General features: G+C 41.3%; 1 protein-coding gene across 1 annotated transcript in view; it reads left to right on the top strand.

Moving 5' to 3' along the window:
* Nucleotides 1-20203, top strand: part of SPTB (spectrin beta, erythrocytic) — a 114280-nt gene that overhangs the window by 38896 nt on the left and 55181 nt on the right. The window contains exons 4-12 of the mRNA XM_069731709.1: nt 2015-2188; nt 2341-2429; nt 3307-3387; nt 3949-4064; nt 6242-6354; nt 13411-13598; nt 13763-13880; nt 14364-14522; nt 15119-15421. Coding sequence (XP_069587810.1) covers nt 2015-2188; nt 2341-2429; nt 3307-3387; nt 3949-4064; nt 6242-6354; nt 13411-13598; nt 13763-13880; nt 14364-14522; nt 15119-15421 — 1341 coding nt within the window. The remainder of the gene's footprint in view (nt 1-2014; nt 2189-2340; nt 2430-3306; nt 3388-3948; nt 4065-6241; nt 6355-13410; nt 13599-13762; nt 13881-14363; nt 14523-15118; nt 15422-20203) is intronic.

The raw sequence follows: 20203 nt of genomic DNA on the forward strand, positions 1-20203 counted from the left end.
TGTCCCCAAGTGCAGTTGCAAAAACCATCTAACGCTACAAAGAAACTGGCTCACATGAGGACCGCCCCAGGAAAGGAAGACCAAGAGTCACCTCTGCTTCTGAAGATAAGTTTATCCGAGTCACCAGCCTCAGAAATCGCAGGTTAATAGCAGCTCAGATTAGAGACCAGGTCAATGCCACACAGAGTTCTAGCAGCAGACATATCTCTACAACAACTGTTAAGAGGAGACTTTGTGCAGTAGGCCTTCATGGTAAAATAGTTTCTAGGAAACCACTGCTAAGGACAGGCAACAAGCAGAAGAGACTTGTTTGGGCTGAAGAACACAAGTAATGGACATTAGACCAGTGGAAATCTGTGCTTTGGTCTGATGAGTCCAAATTTGAGATCTTTGGTTCCAACCACCATGTCTTTGTGCGACGCAGAAAAGGTGAATGGATGGACTCTACATGCCTGATTCCCACCGTGAAGCATGGAGGAGGAGGTGTGATGGTGTGGGAGTGTTTTGCTGGTGACACTGTTGGGGATTTATTCAAAATTGAAGGCATACTGAACCAGCATGGCTACCACAGCATCATGCAGCGGCATGCTATTCCATCCGGTTTGCGTTTAGTTGGACCATCATTTATTTTTCAACAGGACAATGACCCCCAAAACACCTCCAGGCTGTGTAAGGGCTATTTGACCAAGAAGGAGACTGATGGGGTGCTATGCCAGACCTGAACCCAATCGAGATGGTTTGGGGTGAGCTGGATGGCAGAGTGAAGGCAAAAGGGCCAACAAGTGCAAAGCATCTCTGGGAGCTCCTTCAAGATTGTTGGAAGACCATTTCCAGTGACTACCTCTTGAAGCTTATCAAGAGAATGCCAAAAGTGTGCAAAGCAGTAATCAAAGCAAAAGGTGGCTATTTTGAAGAACCTAGAATATAAGACATATTTTCAGTTGTTTCACACTTTTTTGTTAAGTATATAATTCCACATGTGTTAATTCATAGTTTTGATGCCTTCAGTGTGAATTTACAATTTTCATAGTCATGAAAATACAGAAAAATCTTTAAATGAGAAGGTGCGTCCAAACTTTTGGTCAGTACTGTATGTGCAATAAAAACCGCAACGTTACATGCTAATTTGGTTGCAGATTTGGAGCAGATGAAATCTTTTCAAGTGCACAAAGTGAAATCGGCACTGAATCCACCCCCCAAAAAAAATTGCAACGCAAATCAATTTATGAGCAGATCTTGATACCATTTGTGTAGATGAGATATAACACTGCAGAATATTTGAAAATCTGCACCAAATATGCAACGTGTGTACTTAGTCTGAAACTACTGTATTGCAAGAGCTTGTCCCACTCCTGGTCTGGAGCTTGACCTTTAAAACCTTACATTTTTTGCCTAAAGAAACTCAAACTCATCCGTTGGCCAAAGCAGTGACTAACAAATTGCAAAGAACTTTGCTAACCCAAAATGACTCCAAAGTTTCATCCACTAGTTGCATCCCTTTTGTCCAATTTGCTGCCTGTGGGTCAAGTGTAATTTGTCTCTGACACCAGAGAAATCGAGATGGATTACAATAAATGCAGCCAAGTCTTTGTCTTTCTGCTGTCAAACTACACTCAGGCAAGACAGATTGGCAGGCTTTCACTTTGAGGCAAGTAAGTCATTGGACAATGCATGCCGGAAAGGGAGAGAAAGTTAGTTCCAACACCTATGGGGCAGGCATAAATCCTGTGAAGAGAAACTGCCTACTCATTAAGAGTGGACAGCAAGATGTACAACATGAGAATCGCTACAGATAGGTCATCCCTATGGAGAGCACACTATCACACTGATAGTCGTACGTATGTTTGGTCAGTGTCCAGGTCATGTAAAGTTGAGGGAGAGATTAAATCTTCAGTCCTCAGCAATTTATCAGCTTTCATAACATTAAAGGGAAACCTTTACATATTTCTTAATTGTAATATTAAACTGTGAGCCCTTTTACATCACTGAACTTTTATCCGCCTTTTTTCCCCAGCCAAGAAGGACTAAAGGAAGGATGAGAATCCACTGCTTAGAAAATGTAGACAAATCCCTTCATTTTCTCAGAGAACAGAAAGTTCATCTGGAAAATATCGGCCCCCATGACATTGTCAATGGTAATCACAGATTAATACTGGGACTCATCTGGACCATCATATTACGTTTCCAGGTACGTGTGATTGTACTATAACTCTGCTGATTACCATCGCACATATCCCCCGTACTATATTACCATTGTCTGCCTGTGTCACTCATCATGATGTCACATGACACCAACGTTTCTGGCCCCCAAAAGACAATATTTGGGTTCTATCATCGTAGATGCAAGACATTATTGTGGAAACGAAAGGCAGCGAGACGCGTACTGCTAAGGATGCTTTACTTCTGTGGTGCCAGATGAAAACAGCAGGGTGAGTATGAATTGGGGGGCATGTGATAAAAAAGGGGGAGTCTTCGATGGCTGATACCTAGCGCTATAGGTATAGTGGGCTGAATTAGACAAGTGATGTAAAGAAGATTATCACCAGGATAAATGATAAGTTACTGATTACGGGGGGTACGACCAAGGATGGGACACTGGATTCTACAGTTTGGTTAGAGCAATGATCAAGAATGTGCCACAGCTGTCCATTTATTAACTATTGTACTGATGAAGATAGCCAAGCGCCTTATTCAGGGCCTGCCAATAGCTATGGCCTTTCTGTCAAGGGGTCCCATAAGGGTTTGCAGTCCCATACACTTAATGGGACTGCCGACCATCACTCTATTGTAACAAGGGACTCCTTAATCCTTTTTCTTGGGATCAATTGAGGTCTTTCAAGTTAGACCACCAACGATTAGCAGCCTATCATCTACCTACTGGTTAAGTGATGGGTTTTTATGGTAGGCTAACTAGTGTAAAGGATGTAAACCCCACGTGAGAGTGTATTGGGCACTACTGAAGTTCCTGCTGTGCCCAGTGATTGGCTGTAACAGTCACATCGCTGTGTCAAAAACTCTTGTAGGCCAGGATATAGAGACCATCGGGGGACCAGATAAGCGACCAGCATGGGAGCAGTAGGGAGCCCATACTTTTAGAATTACTCTGTTATTTTATCCCATTCTAAACTTTTCATAAAAATGTCAGGACTCTGAAAACTAACTACCGGTATTAATTTTTTTCTGTTTCCAAAATGTCGAGATTTTTAGAATGTTAACTCAGTGTTTGGTCTACTTCCCACGTGGTTTTCTAAAGACAAAATTGTTTAACTGGTTAATGAATGTTAACGATAAATCTGATTATTGTAGATATCCAAATGTCAATATCACCAACTTCACATCCAGCTGGAAAGACGGATTGGCTTTCAATGCCCTCATCCACAAGCATAGGTAAGATAATGGATTTGATGGGAATGCCCTTCCTATGTTGTAGAGCTCACAGGACCATATCTTTCGGGTGGAAGAACGCAAGGCATCATGAAGACAACCTCTTCTCTACAGACAGCTGCTCCATGTGCCGCACATGAAAATTACAGTATGGCCGACCATGTAATTTATTAATGGACTGGTCTGACAATGGTTTGCTGCTCTTTTTGTGTGGTTCTGGTTCATAGAGGGGAATCCCGAACCCCATTTTATTGCATCTGTTATAAGGCAGCTACTATCAACAAGCAAGTCAGGGATTATCAGGGTCTCTCAATTACAGGATATGTTCTTGAATATACGTTGCCTATCCTTAGAGGAATATGAAGTCCTTGTTATTTGGAACTTGTCTCTCTTGGACATATATGTATATGCTATAAAAAGTGGTATGCAATGTATATGTCAAGATTTTCCATGTTTTCATAGTTCCCTAGGTTATTAAAGATGACAAGACGGTTCAGGGAGTAGCGGCTCAGCGTCTTCCTTGCGATGTGTAATACACTAACCACAATAATGTGTCACTTTCAGACCTGATCTGATCAACTTTGAAAAACTCAAGAAATCAAACCCTAAACATAACTTGGAAAATGCATTTAACGTGGCCGACCGACAGCTGGGCATAACACAACTTCTAGATCCGGAGGGTAAGTTACACTTGAGTTCTGTCTATTCTTTTTGTGGTAAGGAATAGGAATCCACAAGGTTATATAATGTAAGATATATATATATATATATATATATATATATGTATGTATATATATATATATATATATATATATATATATATATATATATATAAATATATATAATTTTATTTTGCTCTAATTTACTATTTAGTCCATTGTTAAGAACTGTCACAATTTCATTCATTGACAATTCCGAAAATCTAGAGGAAAACGCAGGGTTTAAAGGTTATAGGGGCAAGAAATTTGCAGCTATACTGTAGAGACTAAGGATGCATGTTATAGTAATAATATATATTTATTTTTGCATGAAATAATACTGATATTTTATTTATTTTTTTAATTAATAATAACAATAATCTTTATAATAATAATAATCTTTATTTTTATATAGCGCTAACATATTCCGCAGCGCTTTACAGTTTGCACACTATCTATCAGCAGGAGTGACTTTACTCTGCTGCCTAAACTTTGGTGTCTGTGTGTATTCAATACCCAAACGTGCAAGAATCTGTGGACACAATGTCTTTTTCAGGTGGATTCCGCCAGAAAAAGTACTGCAAAAAGTAAACATAATGCATTGCAATAGCAATCTACTGTGATTATTGCATTTTTTATGACTTTCCCATTATATGCTTTTTTTTTATTTTTTTTTTTTTTTTTTACAGATGTGACTTAAAAACTGCAGAAACATTGGGATTTTGCACAAATGTGTTTTTTTGCATGCAATTTTTTCAGGCTTCCCAAAGAAGTCTATAGGGAAAGAAAATCACTAAAAACCATGGGGTTCAAAAACATCTTTAGACACACGGTGGGCATGAGATTTTAGTAAATCATATCCACTTTGCTTGAACTGTGTTTAAAGTAGCAGATTTTCTGCACACAAAAAAATACAGCGGATAAAACGCAGCATGGATGCAAGGCGGCAGCATGGCCAAAGTATTGTGTTTCCGAACTCAATTAACATGATCTACTATCAAAGGGTTGCGTCATCTAATTCCAAGGATCAATTCATAAAGTAATCCAGTGTGTATGTCCAGTTTAACACCTAGAAAAGGGTATATCTGATTATAAGAACTTATGTTATTTTTGGTAGTGGCAGATTCTCTTTAAAGGGAGCCTGTCACCTTATCCATGCTACCCAAACCACGAGGGTATATATTTTTTCTTTGACATGTTAAGAGAAAATATAATTAAGAAGCTGCATCAGACTAGACTAGTCTCCGGCTATGGTCCTACGCTGGATCTCCATCAGGTCAAAATATACCCGGCTGCAATCGTGCCGCCAGGCTCTGATTTATGCTGCTCACTGTTTGGGCAACATGAATCTGGTGGTAATAGGATCCCTTTAAAAAGAACCTAACAGGAGCTTTAGGGTCACCAAACTCATTACATACCTGGGTAGGATTGTAAAAGACAGGGACAAGCTTCTCTTCAATAAACATTTAATCTTCATGCAAGTGAGGCTTTATGTGTACCGAGGGCAGGCAGATTCTGTTTCTTTTATTTTTTACATCCATAAAGAGTCAAAGTCTCACTTGTGGCCAGAAAGGTAGGTATCTGCCCTACCAAGCAATTTTATTAGTCTGAAGAGCCATGAAAATAGTACATCTTTTTTCCTCTGTTGTTTCTTAACCGGGTTCTAGTTGCTGTCACTGAAGCTACCTGTGGCATCAAAACCATATGATATAGTTTTATTGTGTGATGTGTGGAGGCGGCTGACTGGCGCAAATGAGCAAATGAAAACTTTACTTAGGAAATCCCCAACTACCGTCAATGTGACTAGTTATTGAGTGCGAGCTGGCATTTATTCCATCGTTTTCCCCCGAGGGAACATTCCTCCATTACTTAGGATTCTTATAGAATTTCATTAGACAAAAGTCTTTATTTTCTTGAAGGATTCACTACCTGCGCCAACCACTGCCCCAAAGCCAAATCCATAGTTTAACTTTAAGCACATTCTAGTCTTCATATGGATTGATGCCAGTAAGTATTTCTTTGTCCTCCCATCCAGCCTCACTCTCTACCCTCATCCGCCCATCATTCCTACACATAAGTATCAGGTTTTGTTTTGTTTTTTTCTTTACGTAAAACCCCATTTGCACAAATTGTTCCCAACTTTTTTTTTGTTGTTGCAGATGTCTACACTGAAAATCCAGATGAGAAATCCATTATAACTTACGTGGTGGCCTTTTATCATTATTTCTCCAAAATGAAGGCTTTGGCTGTAGAAGGCAAAAGAATTGGCAAGGTAAGACTAGAGTTATGACTTTCTGTCATTACATGGGTGAAAGCATCTATAGACTAGTAAATTTATTTGGGAAAGTTCTCATTATTGATAATTATCAGCCGTTGGCTGTTTGGCAGGGGTGCTTCATCCTACTTTTATTGCCTTTTCAATCACCGGTGCTCTTGGCTAATGGTGTTATAAAAAGTGGTACGGAAAGTAACCAAATTAACCCCTTCCCGACCTGTGACACAGCGTATGCGTCATGAAAGTCGGTGCCAATCCGACCTGTGACGCATATGCTGTGTCACAGAATGATCGCGTCCCTGCAGATCGGGTGAAAGGGTTAACTCCAATTTCACCCGATCTGCAGGGACCGGGGGAGTGGTAGTTTAGCCCATGGGGGGTGGCTTCACCCCCCCGTGGCTACGATCGCTCTGATTGGCAGTTTCACTTTCAACAGCCAATCAGAGCGATTTGTAATATTTCACCTAAAAAAACTGGTGAAATATTACAATCCAGCCATGGCTGCAATATCATCGGCCATGGCTGGAAACACTTATGTGCCCCCACCCCACCCCACCGATCTCCCCCCCAGCCCTCCGATCGGTGGTCCGCTCCCCTCCGTCCTGTGCTCCGCTCCCCCGTCCTCCTCTCCGCTCCCCCCGTGCTCCAATCATACCCCCCGTGCTCCAATCCCACCCCCCCGCACTCCGATCCCCCCGCACAGCGATTCCCCCCTCCGTGCTCCGATCCACCCCCCCGCACAGCGATCCCCCACCCCGTGTTCCGATCCACCCCCCCATGCTCCGATCCACCCCCCCGTGCTCCGACGCCCCCCCGTGCCCTGATCTCCCCCCCCCCTTATAATTACCTAGCCTCCCGGGGTCCGTCTGTCTTCTTTCCTGGGCGCCGCCATCTTCCAATATGGCGGGCGCATGCGCAGTGCGCCCGCCGAATCTGCCGGCCGGCAGATTCGTTCCAAAGTGAATTTTGATCACTGTGATAAAACCTCACAGTGATCAAAATAAAAAAAAAACTGAAAATAACCCCCCCCCCCTTTGTCACCCCCCTAGGTAGGGACAATAATAGAATAAATATATATATATTTTTTTCCACTAAGGTTGGGGTAAGAACTAGGGTTAGGGTTAGGGTTAGGGATAGGGGTAGGGTTAGGGGTAGGGTTAGGGTTTCGGTATGTGCACACGTATTCTGGTCCTCTACGGATTTTTCCGCAGCGGATTTGATAAATCCGCAGTGCTAAACCGCTGTGGATTTATCGTGGATTTACCGCGGTTTTTCTGCGCATTTCACTGCGGTTTTACAACTGCGATTTTCTATTGGAGCAGTTGTAAAACCGCTGCGGAATCCGCAGAAAGAAGTGACATGCTGCGGAATGTAAACCGCTGCGTTTCCGTGCAGTTTTTCTGCAGCATGTGTACAGCGATTTTTGTTTCCCATAGGTTTACATTGAACTGTAAACTCATGGGAAACTGCTGCGGATCCGCAGCGTTTTCCGCAGCGTGTGCACATACCTTTAGAATTAGGCTATGTGCACACGATGCAGATTTGGCTGCGGATCCGCAGCAGTGTTCCATCAGGTTTACAGTACCATGTAAACATATGGAAAACCAAATCCGCTGTGCCCATGGTGCGGAAAATACCACGCGGAAACGCAGCGTTGTATTTTCCGCATCATGTCAATTCTTTGTGCGGATTCCGCAGCGTTTTACACCTGTTCCTCAATAGGAATCCGCAGGTGAAATCCGCACAAAAAACATTGGAAATCCGTGGTAAATCCGCAGGTAAAACGCAGTGCCTTTTACCCGCGGATTTTTAAAAAATGGTGCTGAAAAATCTCATACGAATCCGCAACGTTGGCACATAGCCTTAGGGTTAGGGTTGGATTGGAATTAGGGTTGTGGTTAGGGTTCGGGGTGTGTTGGGGTTAGGGTTGTGGTTAGAGGTGTGTTGGGGTTAGGGTTGTAATTAGGGTTACAGCTACAGTTGGGATAAGGGTTAGGGGTGTGTTGGAGTTAGAATTGAGGGGTTTCCACTGTTTAGGCACATCAGGGGGTCTCCAAACGCAACATGGCGCCACCATTGATTCCAGCCAATCTTGTATTCAAAAAGTCAAATGGTGCTCCCTCACTTCCGAGCCCTGACGTGTGCCCAAACAGTGGTTTACCCCCACATATGGGGTACCAGCATACTCAGGACAAACTGTGCAACAATGACTGGGGTCCAATTTCTCCTGTTACCCTTGAGAAAATAAAAAATTGCTTGCTAAAACATAATTTTTGAGGAAAAAATTGATTTTTTATTTTCACGGCTCTGCGTTGTAAACGTCTGTGAAGCATTTGGGGGTTCAAAGTGCTCACCACATATCTAGATAAGTTCCTTGGGGGGTCTAGTTTACAAAATGGGGTCACTTTTGGGGGGTTTCTACTGTTTAGGCACACCAGGGGCTCTGTAAACGCAACGTGACGTCAGCAGACCATTCCATCAAAGTCTGCATTTCAAAAGTCACTACTTCCCTTCTGAGCCCCGACGTGTGCCCAAACAGTGGTTTACCCCCACACATGGGGTATCAGCTTACTCAGGAGAAACTGGACAACAACTTTTGTGGTCCAATTTCTCCTGTAACCCTTGGGAAAATAAAAAATTCTGGGCTAAAAAATTATTTTTGAGGAAAGAAAATGTATTTATTATTTTCACCGCTCTGCGTTATAAACTTCTGTGAAGCACTTGGGGGTTGAAAGTGCTCACCACATATCTAGATAAGTTCATTTCGGGGTCTAGTTTCCAAAATGGGGTCACTTGTGGCTAAACAGTAGAAAGCCCCCACATCAGGGGCTCTGCAAACGCAACGTGATGCCCGTAGAGCATTCCATCAAAGTCTGCATTTCAAAACGTCACTACTTCACTTCCGAGCCCCGGCATGTGCCCAAACAGTAGTTTACCCCCACATATGGGGTATCACCGTACTCAGGAGAAACTGGACAACAAATATTGGGGTCAAATTTCTCATGTTACCCTTGGGAAAATAAAAAATTGCGGGCTAAAAAATCATTTTTGAGAGAAGAAATTTTTTTTTTTTTTATTTTTATTTTCATGGCTCTGCGTTATAAACTTCTGTGAAGCACTTGAGGGTTCAAAGTGCTCACCACACATCTAGATTAGTTCCTTTGGGGGTCTAGTTTCCAAAATGGTTTCATTTGTGGGGGATCTCCAATGCATAGGCACACAGTGGCTCTCCAAACGCGACATGGTGTCCGCTAACAATTGGAGCTAATTTTCCATTCAAAAAGTCAAAAGGCGCGCCTTCCCTTCCGAGCCCTGCCGTGTGCCCAAACAATGGTTTACCCCCACATATGAGGTATCGGCGTACTCAGGAGAAATTGCTCAACAAATTTTAGGATCCATTTTATCCTATTGCCCATGTGAAAATGAAAAAATTGAGGCTAAAAGAAATTTTTTGTGAAAAAAAAGTACTTTTTCATTTTTACGGATCAATTTGTGAAGCACCTGAGGGTTTAAAGTGCTCACTAGGCATCTAGATAAGTTCCTTGGGGGGTCCAGTTTCCAAAATGGGGTCACTTGTGGGGGAGCTCCAATGTTTAGGCACACAGGGTCTCTCCTAACGCGACATGGTGTCCGCTAACGATGGAGATAATTTTTCATTCAAAAAGTCAAATGGCGCTCCTGCCCTTCCGAGCCTTACCATGTGCCCAAACAGTGGTTTAACCCCACATGTGAGGTATCGATGTACTCAGGAGAAATTGCCCAACACATTTTAGGATCCATTTTATCCTGTTGCCCATGTGAAAATGAAAAAATTGAGGCTAAAAGAATTTTTTTGTGAAAAAAAAGTACTTTTTCATTTTTACGGATCAATTTGTGAAGCACCTGGGGGTTTAAAGGGCTCACTATGCATCTAGATAAGTTCCTTGGGGCGTCTAGTTTCCAAAATGGGGTCACTTGTGGGGGAGCTCCAATTTTTAGGCACACGGGGGCTCTCCAAATGTGACATGGTGTCCGCTAAAGAGTGCAGCCAATTTTTCATTCAAAAAGTCAAATGGCGCTCCTTCCCTTCCAAGCCCTACCGTGCGCCCAAACAGTGGTTTACCCCCACATATGAGGTATCAGCGTACTCAGGACAAATTGGACAACAACTTTCGTGGTTCAGTTTCTCCTTTTACCATTGGGAAAATAAAAAAATTGTTGCTAAAAGATCATTTTTGTGACTAAAAAGTTAAATGTTCATTTTTTCCTTCCATGTTGCTTCTGCTGCTGTGAAGCACCTGAAGGGTTAATAAACTTCTGGAATGTGGTTTTGTGCACCTTGAGGGGTGCAGTTTTTAGAATGGTGTCACTTTTTGGTATTTTCAGCCATATAGACCCCTCAAACTGACTTCAAATGTGAGGTGGTCCCTAAAAAAATGGTTTTGTAAATTTCGTTGTAAAAATGAAAAATCGCTGGTCAAATTTTAACCCTTATAACTTCCTAGCAAAAAAAAATTTTGTTTCCAAAATTGTGCTGATGTAAAGTAGACGTGTGGGAAATGTTATTTATTAACTATTTTGTGTCACTTACCTCTCTGGTTTAACAGAATAAAAATTCAAAATGTGAAAATTGCGAAATTTTCAAAATTTTCGCCAAATTTCCATTTTTATCACAAATAAACACAGAATTTATTGACCTAAATTTACCACTAACATGAAGCCCAATATGTCACGAAAAAACAATCTCAGAACCGCTAGGATCCGTTGAAGCGTTCCTGAGTTATTACCTCATAAAGGGACACTGGTCAGAATTGCAAAAAACGGCAAGGTCTTTAAGGTCAAAATAGGCTGGGTCATGAAGGGGTTAAAGGGAACTTGTTAGCTGATTCCTTTGGCCTGAAGCACAGGTAGCGTGAGTCAGAGATTGGCTCTGTTATTATGCTGCTTTTTAGAGAAAACATACTTTAAAATGGCGGGTGGGGACAAGGTGGCTAGGATGGGATGACTAGTTGAAGGCCGGTCGCTGCCAACTTCTCCCCAACCCACTCGATTAAACTGACAGGTCTTTCTCAATGTGTGTATATACTCCGGACACATGTCAGTCTAGCTGTACCGGGCGGTGGGAACCAACAGGGACATATTACTTGGAACATGACATTCTAGACTCCTTATCCCCGATTGCAGTTTTGAAATATATTTTCTTTGAAACGCCGCATACAGGTGTACGAGAATGGATCTAGTCTTGAGTTTGCTCAGCATGAATCAGCTGACAGGTAAACTTTAAACTGTAATAATAGTGGACACTGAGCCTATGTACTATGGGGATGCCCATCACATAGGACACCTGCACGTGCCCATCTGTCCATTGACCCTGAACAGTACCTGGTGACATCAGGCTGTTTCTAATTTGCGCTCAGATGTGTATGGCATGCTTGTCTCACAGGACATCCAACATTTCTGAATGAAGATCAACAGTAAACTTTCTTTTAAGAAGAATATTTAAATAAGCTGAGGCTGCTCCAATAAGTTTATATATCAAGATACTCTGCTCTCCAAAGTTCAAGAAATATATTTTAATTGGGCAATCCAAAAAAAAATTCAGTGACGTTTCGGCCGTAAAATCTTGGCCTTCATCAAGTTTGAAGTTTGACGAAGGCCCATATTTTAGGGCCAAAACGTCACTGAATTTTTTTGGGGGGGAATTGACAAAATAAAATATATTTCATGAACTTTGGAGTGCAGAGTATCTCAATATATTTACTTGTATGTAGTGGAACCGTTGCTCAAGTACCCATAATCTCCTTCTCCTAGAATGGCGTGTATCCACTACTATAACCTCGATAAGTGTGTTAGCATCTGGGGTCCTCCCTAACTGCCTGACCCCCTTTTTCTTTTCTTCCCTCCTGATCGTCCTTGTGTACATCAGACCCATTCTTTAGGTCTCCCTGATCCTTGACGGAACCAGACACCTAGCGGATGCAGTTGATTTCCTACTTTTATTGATGGATTTGTTTGTATTCACACCTGCTTATTGTACAAAGTCATAGAATGAAACTAGTTTATTTTACATATGATACATGAGAATATTTTTATTATTTTTGTCTTTGTATGCCGGTACATCTTGGCGATACACTGTGTCTGATTGTCTCTTTTATTTGCTGTATTGTAGTATGTGCTTTATCCTGGAAGTTCTTAATAAACTTTATCCATTAAAAAAAAGAAACTTGCAATAATGTGTACACAATGCATCCTCCATACATCCAGCGGCCCTCAGATCTCGCTATTTAACCAGGGAAGTGCTACCAAGAATATGTAAACTGTACGGGGACTGAATTATTGTATGAGGGCTCATGCAGATGTCCATGCCAATCGGTCAGAGATAGGACCCCAATGCACGGTCTGGCGGGGTATCTGCTGACCTGAGCATGATGGCCTCATAGAAATACATGAAACTGTCACTCTAGGGTCAGGAGCGGCCCGGCCAGTCCGTGCATTAGCGGTTCGATCTCGGATCGATGTGCACGGACGTCTGCATGAGCCCTTACTGTAGAGTCTGCATCGGCTCACGTAAAAGAAATTAAATTAGCACTGATTGAACTGTTGTATCATTGATCGGTGCTTGTTGTGGGCAGAAATCCAGCTGTGTGAAGATATGTGCACAAGACTTCTATTTCAGGAGTATTCTGCCTGTAAAAGCATAAAAAAAATGCAAACAACATAACAGGCAAATGCACGGCAATATAAAAACACGTTGCTGTGTACAGTCTTTTTACACTGTTGTTAACCACTTCCAAAACCACTTCCAAAGACGTGACTTGATTAAAAGAAATCAGCAGTACATTCTTATGGTGTCTTCCACTATTAACTCATGCAATAATTAAAAAAAAAAAAAAAGAAAGATACCCGGAAGCCTTAAAAGACATCTAATAAGACACATTAGGGAAAAATCCGCATGCATCTTTCTATAGCAAAAACGATGTGGGTACACGGACTTCTAAAAGATGTTGTGTGCACATACCCTGACACATAGTATGTTCTTCGCTCTCCTTAATCACATATATGTTTCTTCTTTAGGTCCTCGATAACCTATTGGACTCAGACAAGATGATATATGAGTATGAAAGACTGACTTCTGATCTGCTGACGTGGATTGAACAAACCATCATCGCCCTCACTAACTGGAAGTTTGCGAATTCCTTACTGGGTGTCCAGCAACAGTTACAGTCGTTCAGCGCATACAGGACCATAGAGAAGCCGCCAAAGTAAGTTCAGTGCCGGCCAAGGTTTCTATGTTAGTAACTGAACCACCATTACATATGGATGTCCCGATACCGCACCACTCTGCACCAGTGGGACCGCTGTGCATATACCCGATGTTTAGAAATGTGACATAAAGCAAGCGTGAAACGATCCTTTTTCTCAACAGATTTAATGAAAAGGGTGAACTAGAGGTTCTGCTGTTCACCATACAGTCCAGAATGAGGGAAAACAAACAAAAAGTTTATGTGCCTCGAGATGGGCAGCTTGTGTCCGACATCAATAGGGTAAGACAATACTTGACTTATGAAAGTGAAGCCGTGACAGTAGTGTGAACAGAGCTTTACGGTACACTCAGTATTACACTGTGGATTTGGCTGTGGATCTTTGCAGAGTTGCTGGTGATTTTGGTGTGGATTTTTAATCCGTGGCAAAATTTGCTTGAGAAAATGTGCACTAAAGTTCTCTTAACGCTACTTCCATGCTTAATTGTGCCAAGACACGTATGATAAATATGGTTTTAAGTGGTTCCAACCACTCCTACTGACTTTTTATGGATCTACTTTTGGTAATGAGGCACATTGTAAAAGATAGAATTGATGGCATCAATTTTCAAGCTGTGGATTTAAAGCTCAATTTCAATGACCAGTCTCCTAGGAGAATCCAATCCGTGTTTTTAAAAAAAAGATGAAAATGTAAATGATGTGAACTGTTAGATGACCCATCTAGGGGAGACTTCTGCTGTCATGGTTTTTCGCTGTGAAATACAGGCATGGGGTCGTCTTGAAAAAGCCGAACATGATCGTGAGACGGCACTAAGGAATGAGCTGATTCGACAGGAGAAGCTGGAACAGTTGGCCAAACGTTTAGATCGTAAAGCTGCAATGAGAGAAGCCTGGGTGGCTGAAAATCAGCATCTGATTGCTCAGGTAAGTGGCTTTTTTTTTTTTCAAAAAGAGGCTTACGCTGAAGTTGACCTTTGGGAATAGCTCATGTGGGAGAACCATGGTAGGTCAGGAGAGGTTGGGCTCAGCTGGTTCCCATAGTCGGAATTTAAAGAGGTGTTCCTAGGAACAAAAGTTCAGTTCATTTTACCAATAGATCTTGGAATAATAATAACTTCCACAATTGGATGTGTTTAAATAAAATGTTCCTGTGGACTCCGGCCCAGCATCCAGGTCAGTAGTACCTGGCGGCTACACGGGATGCCTATGAATTTCTTACCTTCTGGCGTACCTGGCCCGACTTTTGATTAGTCGGGGCTGGCGTGACAACATCTGTGCATCATGTCACATAGATGACAGCCCCAACAGATCAAATGCCTCGCCGGGGACGCCAGAAGGTAAAAGATACTACTACTGACCTGGTCGTTGGGCCTGAGTCCCGCGAATAGATCCGCTCGTCTCTAATACTAAGGATAAGTAAGTCTAGGACAACCCTTCTAAGGCGGAAATATCCCTTTAATCACTGTGGTTCATCATTGTGATATTCTGATATATAATTGTAATCTTTTTGTTTACCATAGGATAATTTTGGTTGCGATTTGCCATCAGTGGAAGCATCTAATAAAAAGCATGAAGCTATTGAGACGGACATCTTTGCTTATGAAGGACGAATTCAGGCAATAGTCAATGTAGCAAAAGAGCTGGAGAATGAGAATTATCATGACATAAAGAGGATAAATGCCAGAAAGGATAACATCGTACGCCTCTGGCAATATCTACTTGAGCGACTGCATAACAGGCGGCAGAGACTGGACATGAATCTTGAGCTTCAACTTCTTTTCCAAGACATGCTACACACTGTCACATGGATGGATGAAATGAAGGTGAGGATACGGTACTCCAGTCACTATAGATCATCTTCGAACATTTAATTTTCTTTCTCAGTAGTAGTTAAAGTGAATTTCCATCTTTTCTACATCATTTTTTGAACCAACATACTATTCTCATCCTATACCTTTATGACGTATGTACATAGGTGCAGGTGCCAGAGGTGAGAACCACATCTATCTCCAGAACAGGGGCCTCAAAACTAATTTCTGCCTACTGTTACAGCTGCACGGTACGGAGAGGTAGCCGCACATGCGATGCTCTCGCTATTCACTTCTATGGGAGTTTTTAATAACTTCTATTGTAGAAATTAATAGAGAGAGGGAATGAACTACATCCATAGCACTAGGCAGGGTGCAAGGGCTCCTTTTTGAAGTTAGGTGTTGTAAATTTCACAAAGAAACTGCGTGCATTAATGAATAGATCTCTTAGACCTGATGGGTCCAGTGTACTTATCTTAAAAATACATGTCAGAATTGAGGTATAATCCTACATTCAATTTTTTTATGCAATCTTTGCTCAACTAGTCTGATTGACAGCTCCTCAGTGTACCTCCTCCCTGCTGTTGTTGAGATCTCACACTGCTCTGTACAAGCTGCAATTGTTTATCAGGCTGGGTGGGTGGAGACTGAATACAGCTCTCTACCTCTTTAGCTGGACTCATTCAAAAATATATATTTTTTTATATCAGGATTTATAAAATATGGATTTTTAAAGTAAGTATTCCAGCATCATAGGGTCTTAGAGATCCATTTAGTAATGTATGAAGTTTGCAAATCTACGGACCTACACCTTTAAAGGGGTTTTCCTCTTTAAAGAAAATGGTCCCCAAATTATTATATTTGTAAAATAGCAAAAAGAGCAGGTACTCACCCTCCCATAGTGCAGCACCAGATCGGTGCCATTCATCCAGTCACAGCATTTTGGGGGCAGCGGCTATGTCACATCAACAGCGCGCATTAACGTTGCATCTGATCACTGCTCTCAATGGCTCTGCTGGTATAGATGTCATGAGGCTCTGAACCTGGTCATGACTGCAGCGGCATTGCGCGTGACATCATTACTGAAACCAAAACACTGAAACTGGAGCAGTAGCTGGTGCTGGACTAAAGGAGGAGTAGTTGCATTTTTTTAAAATTTTACAAATGTAAAAGAGTTTGGGGACCACTTTTCTTAAAGTGGAAAACTTCTTAAAATTAAATGTACAAAACTGTTTACGATGATCTACCTTAAAAATTTTACTTTGTATCAATTTGGGGCTCTGTATCAGTTAAACACTGTGCGCTCCGGTGGATATAAATATAAAGAAATTAATCAGCAAAAAATGTAGACCTGATGGGATAAAAAACTATGAAGGATGAGAAGAACATATACTTTAACCCCTTTACCCCAAGGGTATTTTGCACGTTAATGACCGGGCCAATTTTTACAATTCTGACCACTGTCCCTTTATGATGTTATAACTCTGGAACGCTTCAACGGATCCTGATGATTCTGACATTTTGTTTTCTCGTGACATATTGTACTTCATGTTAGTCATAAAATTTCCTTGACATTCCTTGAGTTTATTTGTGAAAAAAAACTGAAATTTGGCGAAAATTGAAAATGTCGCAATTTTCCAACTTTAAATTTTCATGCCCTTAAATCACATAGATATGTCACAGTAAATACTTAATAAGTAACATTTCCCACATGTCTACTTAACATCAGCACAATTTTGGAACCAAACTTTTTTTTGTTAGGGAGTTATAAGGGTTAAAAGTTGACCATCAATTTTTCATTTTTACAACACCATTTTATTTTAAGGACCACATCACATTTGAAGTCACTTTGAGGAGTCTATATGATAGAAAATACCCAAGTGTGACACCATTCTAAAAACTGCACCACTCAAGGTGCTCAAACGCACATTCAAGAAGTTTATTAACCCTTCAGGTGTTTCACAAGAATTTTTGGAATGTTTAAAAAAAAAAAAAACATTTAACTTTTTTTTCACAAAATTACTTCTGATCCAATTTGTTTTATTTTACCAAGGGTAACAGGAGAAATTGGACCCCAAAAGTTGTTGTACAATTTGTCCTGAGTACGCTGATACCCCATATGTGGGGGTAAACCACTGTTTGGGCGCATGGCAAAGCTCAGAAGGGAAGAAGCGCCATTTGACTTTTCAATGCAAAATTGGCTGGGATTGAGATAGGACCCATGTCTCGTTTGGAGTGTCCCTGATGTGCCTAAACAGTTGAAACCCCCAAAATTTACACCATTTTGGAAAGTAGACCCCCTAAGGAACTTATCTAGATGTGTGGTGAGCACTTTGAACCCCTAAGTGCTTCACAGAAGTTTATAATGTAGAGCCATAAAAATAAAAAATCTTTTTTTTTTCTTCACAAAAATGATTTATCGCCCCCAATTTTTTATTTTCCCAAGGGTAAAAGGAGAAATTGGACCTTAAATGTTGTTGTACAATTTGTCCTGAGTATGCTAATACCCCATATGTGGGGTAAACCACTGTTTCGGCGCATGGCAGAGCTCAGAAGGGAAGGGGCGCCATTTGACTTTTCAATGCAAAATTGGCTGGAATTGAGATGTTACATTTGGAGAGCCCCTGATGTGCCTAAACAGTGAAAAAACCCCAAAAGTTACCCCATTTTGGAAAGTAGACCCCCAAGGAACTTATCTAGATGTTAGGTGAGCACTTTGAACCCCCGAGTGCTTCACAGAAGTTTATAATGTAGAGCCGTGAAAATTAAATAAAACATTTTTCCCACAAAATTGACGTTTTAGCCCCCAATTTTGTATTTTCCCAAGGGTATCTGGAGAAATTGGACCTCAAAAGTTGTTGTCCAATTTGTCCTGAGTACGCTGATACCCCATATATAAGACAAAACTACTGTTTGGGCGCATGGCAGAGCTCGGAAGGGAAGAAGTGGTGTTTTGGAATGCAGACTTTGATGGAATGGTCTGTGGGCGTCACGTTGCGTTTTCAGAGCCCCTGATGTACCAAAACAGTAGAAACCCCCCACAAGTGACCCCATATTGGAAACTAGACCCCCAAAGAACTTATCTAGATTGTGGTGATCACTTTGAGCCCCCAAGTGTTTCACTAAAGTTTATAACGCAGAGCCGTGAAAATAAAAAAATCCTTTTTTTTCCACAAAAATGATTTTTTAGCCCACAGTTTTGTATTTTCCCATGGGTAACAGGAAAAATTGGACCGCAAAAATTGTTGTCCAATTTGTCCTGAGCACTCTGATACCCCATACGTGGGGGTAAGCCACTGTTTCGGCAAACGGCAGAGCTCCGTTTTACCTTTTCAACGCAGAATTGTATGGATTGAGATCGGACGTCATGTTGTGTTTGAGCCCCTGGTGTGCCTAAACAGTGGAAACCTCCCAATTCTAACTCCAACCCTAACCCCAACACAACCCTAAGCCTAATCCCAACCCTAACCACACCCCTAACCCGAACACACCCCTAAGCCTAATCCCAACCCTAACCACACCCCTAACCCCCACACACCCCTAACCCTAATTAAAACCCCAACACACCCCTAACCCCAACACATCCCTAATCCTAATCCCAACCCTAACCATAGCCCTAACCCTGACACACCCCTAACCCAACCGTAAACGTAATCCAAACCCTAACCCCAACTCTAGCCCTAACCCTAACTTTAGCCCCAACCCTAACCATAACTTTAGCCCCAACCCTAACTTTAGCCCCAACCCCAACCCTAACTTTAGTTCCAACCCTAACTTTAGCCCCAACCCTAACCCTAATGGGAAAATGGAAATAAAAGCTTTTTTTATTTTATTATTTTTCTCTAAGGCCGTAATAATGGGGGGTTTGATTTACTATTTATAGTGGGTTTTTTATAGCGGGTTTTTATGCTTAGCAGCTGTCACACACTAAAAGACGCTTTTTATTGCAAAAAATATTTTTTGCGTTGCCACATTCTGAGAGCTATAATTTTTCCATATTTTAGTCCACAGAGTCATGTGAGGTCTTGTTTTTTGCGGGACGAGTTGATGTTTTTATTGGCATCATTTTCGGGCACGTGACATTTTTTGATGGCTGTTTATTCTGATTTTTGTGAGGCAGAATGACCAAAAACCAGCTATTCATGAATTTCTTTTAGGAAGGGGTGGGGGGGGAGGGGGGGCCATTATACCGTTCCACGTTTGGTAAAATTGATAAAGCAGTTTTATTCTTCGGGTCAGTACGATTACAGCGATTCCTCATTTATATCATTTTTTTATGTTTGGCGCTTTTATACAATAAAAGCTATTTTATAGAAAAAATAATTATTTTTGCATCGCTTTATTCTGAGGGCTATAACTTTTTTCGCTGGTGATGCTGTATGGTGGCTCTTTTTTTGCGGGACAAGATGACGTTTTCGGCGGTACAATGTTTATTTATATCCGCCTTTCTGATCGCGTGTTATTCCACTTTTTGTTCGGCAGTATGATGATAAAGCATTGTTTTTTGCCTATTTTTTTTTACGGTGTTCGGTTAACTTGTGGGACAGTTTTATAGGTCGGGTCGTTACGGATGCGGCGATACTAAATATGTGTACTTTTATTGTTTGTGTTTTTTTATTTACATAAATAAATATATTTATTGGAACAATATTTTTTTTTAATTATCTATTTAGGATTTTTTTTTTTTTACACATGTAAATATTTTTTTACTTTGTCCCAGTATGGGACATCACGGTAAAGTGTCAGATTGCTGATCTGATACTTTGCAATGCACTGTGTCAGATCAACGATCTGAGA

The sequence above is a fragment of the Ranitomeya imitator genome, chromosome 1, assembly GCF_032444005.1.
Source record: "Ranitomeya imitator isolate aRanImi1 chromosome 1, aRanImi1.pri, whole genome shotgun sequence".
Classification (NCBI taxonomy): Eukaryota; Metazoa; Chordata; class Amphibia; order Anura; family Dendrobatidae; genus Ranitomeya; species Ranitomeya imitator.